The following is an 8,330-nucleotide window of genomic DNA, read 5'->3' as shown; positions in this document are numbered from 1 at the left end:
GGGCAGATCCTACAGCGCACCTCCCATTCAAGTTGATGGGGACGGACATTGCGATTTATTGCCTTGGATGGCTTCAGAGCGTTGGGATTACAACACGATATTGGGATTACAGCCCTCCACGCTGGCAAAATCATTCACCAGTTAAATATCTGCCGTACAGACGTGACTACTTGTATCCTGGCAGGACGTCGCGAGGAACCAGCGAGCAGCAGCTTCTAGTGTCCATGGCCTCGACGTGCGTAGACATTTGAGCGATGGCGCAGCAGCCGCACCACATGACGGTGCACGTATCGGACAGCAACGACCCAGGGATATCGAACAATTGACGCACGCGAGAGCGGAGGACGGCCAAGAAACCGATGAAGTTGAGGGAGCATGCAGTTGCGATGGCATTTACGAGAGGCCGTTGCAGAAAACTCAAGCCAAAGCTTGCGACGTAAAATACACCAGCGACGACGAGAACGAGAACAAATTGGCCGAGGCCGACGCGTTGGGCGATGTGACCCACGGGGACGCAGGGCGCAACGACCGATAAGAGGCTTAGCGACAAGTTGAACGACGAGAAGGCGAAGAGGCTGGTGCGCCATTTGTACAATGGAATGCCATTCGTGTCGGTGGTCTGCTCCCCCGTCAGCGTCGGAATGTCGTCCTGGATAATCGTGAGCTCCGTGTCGATGTACTTGACGATATTGTCCGCATCGTTCGCCATCGTTGAGTCACTCATGGCGAACGCGACGGTCGGCGTCGCCGCCGACACACTGGACGCTCGCTTCTTGTCCATGATGGCTGGCGACTTTCTGCTTGCGACTTGATGGTGTGGCGGCACAATACACTTCACCCACGGTCGTGTAAACTGGACTAGTCCAAATACGCCGATTTGATTGGATAATTGTATGTGATATTGCCAGATTTTGATAAATCGACGAAAAGCGGTAAAAAAGCTGAATCTCATCCGTTTAACTGGAGTTACAGCTGGAATTGCCCACCATTACGTGTTTTTCCCTCAGCGTAGTTCCGTTCTGAAGATATTTCCCAATTCTACAAAGGGATATTCTGGTTCATCCCACGGACGTCGTCAAGGCATCGGTGAAGCAGCGAGGTCGAGACGATCTCATGCCGACCATGAACGACAGAAAGTTGAATGGACGACGGGTCAAGGAATACAAGAGGGGGGATGGGCGACATCATTTTACACGCCACGACATGGATACAGCATTCATATCAACACACCCCACCCACAGGCTATTCTACCGCCTCGGGTGTCGGTCGCCGCTTAGGCGCACCACGTGACAACGTACGCTTCGTCCAAGTGGCAGTTGCGTGTCTTGGTATCATCAAATGGCCAGTGGTACGCGTCGGGGCAACGTTCCCACATGCACTCGATGGAGCGGCAGTTGAAGTTGTTGTTGTTGGCGATGTATTGGATGTCTAGCTTCGCCTTCACATTGAATCCTTTGACGCTCCCACCCTTCGAGCACGCGTCCCAACTCGTGCCTTGGCCGCACTACCGAAGTATAGTTCAGCCACCCACACACGCGATAGCATACTTTTGGGTGTAGGAACTTACGTTAGGCGGGATCACGCTAAAATCGTACCAAAACTTGCCTCCATCGCGGCATACTTCGAACACTACAAGTCATGCATGAGAACCTCGAGTGACCACAACGAAGTATGTGCGCGCAACGTACACGTAGCTTCAGGCGAGCGACCCACACGCACCGTCGCGATGCTGTAGCCTGGGGCCAAGTCGTAGAATTGACCAGATTCTACCGTGATGAAGCGGTCCTTGTTGTCGACAGAGATCATGAATTCAACAGTGCGACCGCAATTGTTCACATTGCGCAGCGTCCCTTTCCCGATCGGGGCGGTTGGCGCAGGGGTTGGAGCAGGGGTCGGAGGGGGTGTCGGAGCCGGGGTAGGGGCAGGCGTCGGAGCAGGCGTCGGAGCTGGCGTCGGTTCCGGAGTAGGCTCCGGTGTGGGTGCCGGAGTCGTCGTCGTTTGTTCAGGCGTCACAATCAACGACTCAAGGGCGCTCGAGTTCGCGGACTCGGACGTGATGTTGTTGGCCAGAGTGAAGTTATTCGTAGCATCGATGTCCGTGTCAACACCCGTCACCACCGATGCGACGACGAGCTCGCCATTCGGAGCGGTTGGGACGGCCGTCGAGGGCGATGAAAGGCCACTTGCTTGGGACGCATCCGATGTCTCGGTGGACGTGGCGACAATGACCCCGATGGCTGTCCCAACAACGACGAGCGCTGCCGCCAAGATGACAAGGATCTTTTTGCGCTTTGCCTGCTGGAGCGATAACTCGTACTCATCCGAGTCCTTGTCGGCCAACGATCTGCTTGGCATCCAGTCCGTTTCGCGCCACAGCGACAAAGCCGTGGCGGGAGGCGCCGTCGTTGGCGTAGTAAGCTCGCTCTCGGCCGTCATAAGAGTAAGTTACCGTGAGGCAAACGTAGAAGTGCTGGTGGCACGCCGAGGCCGCCATGTAAAGACCAGCACAGCTCGTCTGGCGGGTTCAATGTGAAACGTTGGGCCTTGTCCCACCGTGACTAATGGGTGCTGCGACGTGGATATAATTTGACCAACTATTGATAGTACTCTCGTCCAATCTGTTCATAGTACAAGAAGGGGAAAGGTAGCAGAGCAGCACCAACACCCATGCGAAGGAACGACATATCGCTTCGGCACTTGCAAACGAGGTAGAATGGATGAATCGAGGCACAGCTTGCAGTATATTCTCGTGTGTGCAGAAGGACGTATATTTTGAAACGTGCATTTTAGACAGGACTATTGTGCTCGGCTTCGTGTTCGCGTTGCGATAGGCGAGCCAATCACAGGTGATGAAAACGTTTATGGTAAATCCGATTGGTGGATGAAAAGTACAGGTTGCGTTAGTCGTAGACTAGCTGTGAATAAGTACAGTACGTTCGCGAGATTGTGTCGGTGCGAGCGAGAAGGACGAAGCGCGCGCGTGCCAAGAAAACATTTTGTTCTCATCAAGGCGTGAAAAAACCCGGTCTGTTCTCTTGTACTAGCCGTACCAGCATGTGCTCTCCCCCCAATTGCATGGGCCGTAAACTGGATAGGGGAGAGTACAGCTCCGTTGGATTTGCGTCGATTTGTTGTGCTAAACGTCGTTGTTTTCGTATCGCCTGCCCCGGTGTTTCTCATGCCCACAGCAGAATCCGGACTCAATGACAACGGACGAAAACGACAGCATGCAAATGTGAAGCATGGAAACTACACAAACGGCGAAGATTGCCATCACCCCCCTTGATGCACCTGGGACGTCAAAATTGGCGTCGCCGTCCGACCAAGGTGGTCGTTGTACAGCGGCCGGCAGTGTGGTGAACTTCAAAGCAGTTCAACGAAGACTGAAAGAATCATGGACCGGATCGCTCGATGGGACAGTGATGTCGCACCAGTCCTTGTCCCGTCTGTAAATTATGTAGTATATTTTTATGTTAAACAAAAAACAGTACTGTGGAATTTGAGACTGCAATTTTGCTCCGTTCGCCATGGCGATAGGTTCTTGAATGGGAAGGTTGCATGCACCCTTGTGGCAAGAATGCCGTTTGCATATACACGGCAACTCGCGCCGACCGCGGCACAGCGACATAATCGACGAAGCTTTTGCAGGGTCATTGCTTCTAGCGCTTCGTACCTGTCATTGGCACGCAAACAACCACCAATCCAGCGTTTTGCAATGTTGATGGATACCAAGGTCTACCTACCTACACATAGAAACCAGAAGCGCTTCCGTGGACACGGAATGTGACGTGTGTGTGGCCGATGCTGGATAGGTCGATGTCCTTTGTGAATCGAACGAATTCACAAATCATGGCAAACAATGGAGGAACTTGTTCCCCACACAAAACAACCACTTGTTTTTTAGCCACAGCTCCAATGTCTGCGAACTCGGCAACTCTGCGAACTCGGCAACTTGCAACTTGAAACGTAGAGAGCTCTAATTCCGCCCCAGCAGGGAAAACGCACAACGACCACACTGTACATAATATCTTGATGTGGGCGTCGATTCTATGCGTGCTGGATAATGATAGCAGGCGATTTCGACGACGTCCCGTGCTATAAGGGATGAAAATGAGGAATAATCAGCCCAACGTCCTGTGGTTTATGCCGCACACGCCTTGGTCTCCACGACGTTTCACTAGTCAACCTCTGCCATCAATCACGTTGTATAGTTTTCTTGGCGCAACTGCTCTCTTCGGAATATACTTTCGTTATTCCCAACTCACCAGTTGTTAAGCCCAACATGTACTCTACATTTCGATACTTTATTGTATTGGAGAGGCTATTTGTAAAACGCAATGTGTTTTACCCGCAGATGGCCGCGCCAGTGAGGGTCAAACCCCATGATGGCCAGACATTGTCCGGATAAACCTGGGCAAGAGTTGTGACACACGATTCTGGTCGAATTATGGGGGGACTGGGGCCCGATGTATTTTTGCACCCACCTCCTTCCGTACAAACTTGTAGATGAAACGAATGGGGGGAGGCCAGACACCCCTGAAATTTGGAGGGAGGCCCTACCCTACTATCGTTTATCCATCGAGATGGGAAGATGTGTGCAATGGCTTCATTCCTCGATTCACACCGTGTGTCTCCTATGAAGTTCGTCCTTCTTGTCGCAGCCGCCGCATTCACCGCTGCTCAAGTAACCACAACAGCTAAGCCCGCCACTGCAACCACCACGGCTGTTCCGTCTGGGGTATGCAAGCTCCAATTTACGAGCGTTTGCGACACGGACAAGGAATGCGGCGATTTGAACGGGTTCAACATGACGTGCATCAAGTCTGGCGCCAATAAGCTCTGCGGTTGTTTGGGCGGTGCTGAAAAGTGCCAAATTTCCTCCACTTCGCCAGACATTGCGTACCAGTTCGATCAATGCACGGACCAACGCCGCTGCGTTCAAGGCAATGGGTTCACGGCTCTCACTGCTGAGGACACGAAGAAGGTGTGCCAAGAACCCTTGTTTTGTGTGCGTGAACAAAACCCCGACCCTGTCGCTGTCCTCAAGAGTCATTGCCACACATGCGGCAGTTGCAAAACCCAGAACGTGAGGAACAAGGAGGACGGTGTGTCGATGCGATTTGACTGTGCGAAGATCTGCCCCACCCCTGCTCCTACCACTGCCGCCCCCACGGTCGAACCCAGTGACCTTCCCACCACCAAGGCGAGCAAGTCTACCACGACTGCCGCTCCAGGGTCTCCTGGTGCCAGCACCCCCGTGCCGACGACGTCGGCCGCGTCCTCGTGTGTTGCGGCCTCTCTCACGTTGGCTGTGATTGCCGCTGCCCAAGTCGCGTTGTAAGTAGACACGTTTGCGTGTTTATCAATATATGATACAAGTATTCTCGAAAATCTCGAGTGAAAGCGGTTTCTGTGCGAATGGATGCAAATCTCCTTACTTCGTGCCATCGTTGTGCAAACGAGTCATTCTCGCCACAGCAAGGTGCAATGCACCAAGCGGGGCTCGGCTCGAGTAGGTTTCCAACTGTCGGTCGCAACGAGAAGGATGCCTGCAGTACCGACTCTCTTACGTTGGTCGGCAGGACTGGTGGTTCGAGCGCACGATGATCGGCGGCCACTTCGCACCAGCAGTTTCGAGGTGGAATGTCTGGAGTGTGTAATCAGCAGCGATTCGACTGCACTCGACGCTTTGCGCTCCAGCCTATCCGCTGCTACCTGCGCTCGCTACGTATTCACGACGGCATTCCGAGAGGCGGTTGAGGTACGGTCGGCCAAATCTCGATAAAAACTATTCATATTACGGCGAGCGACCTCCAATGCAATAATACACGACCGTGCCAATGCCAAACGTGATGTGGATGCAGATCATCCAAAGAAATAGGTAGAACCAGTACAGCGTCTTCTTGCCGATGCATTTACCGGTCCATGGACAATGGTGGTCCATCTGCGTGTGGATTGTCAAGGGCGATAGCATTGAAGCACACGTACCCCGTCGATGCACACTTCACACTCGTAGCAGTGGATCGCGTTGTGCGGTCGGCGAATCTGACAATGTGCTACAACACACCACCGATGGCACGACGAACATCCATAGAGTTTCTCGTACCACAAAGAATACCAGCAGGTTCGCCGGTCGCATTCACGTAGTGCTCACGGACCACCCCTGGGTCGCTGCAAGCCACCATCGAGAACGACAGAAATGTGAGGGCGATGGAGACGACGAGGAGGACCGACACCCATGACGCCAAACCAGTCGCGAAAATGAAGATCAGAGTGGGGGCAACGACGATGGAGTAGGTGATCAACATGCATCCCATGTTTGGACCGACGTGAAGCACATTGGGAAAGTAGATCGCAGTTGCACTTCGCTGACACAGAAATCGCGTCTGTCCAAACTTGGTGCAGAAGAGAGGCTTGCGCTTCTCACGTATCTCGATGGTTTCGTGCTCGGCAGACACACTCTCGTTCGACATGGGCGTTCGTATAGTCGTCGCCGCCTCCGCTTGCATGCCGAGGTGCACCTACACAATCGAACAAATTTGCTGGCGTTTAACCGGGGTTTAAGCGGTTTTTCAACGACTACGTTTTTCAATAAGAGTATGTTTATACTACATGACGGTATACAGCACGGCTATAGTTTCCGAGATGGGTTTTTTTTACGTGTCCCTCCAATACTTCCCCAACAACAACGAACTGTCTTTTTTGCAAAGTGTACATGAATTCGCATTTCTATGGGATATTGTATGCTGAACTTGTGACATGACCGTAGTATTAGGCAGATTTCGCAAACCTTGGTTTTGTTTTATCCGCATCTTATCCTTCAATATCCAATAAGTTTGCAACCAACCCGTGAAATTTTGTTGCAACTTGATGAAATTGTGGCTGGCTGTATCCGCATATCACAGGGCTATTGACCAAACCATTCGAGGATGTCAAGCGACCTGGGAGTCGACAACGCTGACACACAAGCTCGCAAATGACGAAGCAACTCAGACGACTTGAGTTTGCTCACACAAGTCAACAATGATCTTCCATTTAAGCAAGTAAAGAACACCACCAAAGCATGGGACGCTCTGGCAGCGAAACTGTTGGAGGTGCCAGGTTTTGGCCGCGCGTCTTTGGATGGCAAGAAGGCTGCGAACAGGTTCTACCAGCTCCTGCGTGCACACCGGCGACTCCAGAACAGCTCGAAGTACATTTCTGGAGTTGAGCAGGACGAGACAGAAAGATTGTTCAATTGGACGAGCTAGTTCAGCTGTTCGACGAGACCACCGACCAACGCAACGCCGACCGAGCTGCCGTCAATGCCAAGGCAAGAAATTTAAATATATTGATTTTTTCCTTCCTCCATACATTTTTAGGACGAAACCATGTCGGCTTTTTCCGGGGTTCACTGTATTGAGAGCATTGAGCATCGGGACTTACAACGGTTCCAGCCTCCCAAAGGACTTTTAACATTCTTGAGCAAGCATCAACTTTCACGACTAATTGATACATCAGTGATATTGCATTTGTTATCACATCTTTGCATATTTTGAATTCGTATGTACCTTTTGTTTTGTACGTCTACGAGCTTTCATCTCCCGTGTACTTTGGACTCAGGGCCAGGCTTACCGAGTGCTCCGCGCGCGCCAGTTACTGCTCCGCTCACTGTGTCTACAAGAAGACCGACCACTTGGCAAGGCGGCAAAGAAGCTCAAGCCTCGAGACTGGAGCAAGCCTATCACTGATGCACGCAGTCTCCCCAGGAGGCACCAACTCAGAATGACTCCTTCTAGCCTCTCGAACGTGTATCCGGATCTTGATTCTGATTGGTCAGAGAGCTCACTATCCGTAGAATTTGGTTGCGTGTGTATTGTACATTATGCCTGAGAGACTTTTCATGGTCGGACCTTTCATGCTATGGTGACTTTGACCAAGAACCATTACCTCATGTGTATATAAATCGGTCTTGGACTCGTAAACAAAGCCGTCATTGATTCCCAGCGGGTGCCTTGTTAATCAAAGCTGAAGCGTGCGGACCTGGACCTCGTTCACAAGCCTTTCGATACCAAGTATGTTGCGCATAACCTGCGTACATTGTCAACATCGACGACACAGCTGTCTACTATGGCATGCCACCCTGTCGCACCGAGTTCGGCGAAGAATCGAGAGTTGACTCGACCGAAAAGCACTCTGACCGCCTCACTGCTCTCACAGGAGCAGGTGCAGATGGTATGCCGTGTGGCTTGATGTATTCTGGTCAATACATTCTTAGGACCCAAGCTGCCGATTCTCCTTCGGGAAACTTCAGGTTTCTATATTTAATGTACTACCTCTGTTGTTGTTGA

The 8,330-nt window shown here is 51.9% G+C and overlaps 4 protein-coding genes across 4 annotated transcripts; 1 reads left to right on the top strand and 3 right to left on the bottom strand.

Annotated features, from left to right (window-relative positions):
- Positions 1–81: 81 nt before the first annotated feature.
- Positions 82–872, bottom strand: H310_10350 (hypothetical protein). Its single transcript, XM_008876715.1, has one exon. It carries the CDS (start codon positions 779–781, stop codon positions 167–169), a length of 615 nt encoding a protein of 204 aa, XP_008874937.1. The 5' UTR covers positions 782–872; the 3' UTR covers positions 82–166.
- A 298-nt stretch (positions 873–1,170) lies between these two features.
- Positions 1,171–2,470, bottom strand: H310_10349 (hypothetical protein). Its single transcript, XM_008876714.1, has 3 exons — positions 1,689–2,470; positions 1,568–1,629; positions 1,171–1,504 (listed from the first exon to the last, which is right to left on the bottom strand). Exons 1-3 carry the CDS (start codon positions 2,434–2,436, stop codon positions 1,274–1,276), a joined length of 1,041 nt encoding a protein of 346 aa, XP_008874936.1. The 5' UTR covers positions 2,437–2,470; the 3' UTR covers positions 1,171–1,273.
- A 2,166-nt stretch (positions 2,471–4,636) lies between these two features.
- Positions 4,637–5,341, top strand: H310_10348 (hypothetical protein; the record flags this gene model as incomplete). The annotated part of the gene is made up of 1 exon (XM_008876713.1): positions 4,637–5,341. One exon carries the CDS (start codon positions 4,637–4,639, stop codon positions 5,339–5,341), a length of 705 nt encoding a protein of 234 aa, XP_008874935.1.
- A 456-nt stretch (positions 5,342–5,797) lies between these two features.
- Positions 5,798–6,473, bottom strand: H310_10347 (hypothetical protein; the record flags this gene model as incomplete). Its single annotated transcript, XM_008876712.1, has 3 exons — positions 5,798–5,944; positions 5,989–6,056; positions 6,107–6,473. The coding sequence occupies 3 exons, from the start codon at positions 6,471–6,473 to the stop codon at positions 5,798–5,800; spliced, it is 582 nt and encodes a 193-aa protein (XP_008874934.1).
- Between the last annotated feature and the right edge of the window lie 1,857 nt (positions 6,474–8,330).

The sequence above is a fragment of the Aphanomyces invadans genome (genome assembly GCF_000520115.1).
Source record: "Aphanomyces invadans strain NJM9701 unplaced genomic scaffold supercont1.25, whole genome shotgun sequence".
Lineage (NCBI taxonomy): Eukaryota > Oomycota > Saprolegniomycetes > Saprolegniales > Verrucalvaceae > Aphanomyces > Aphanomyces invadans.
Note: the sequence above shows the minus strand (reverse complement) of the source record. Positions and strands in the feature narration are given on the sequence as shown.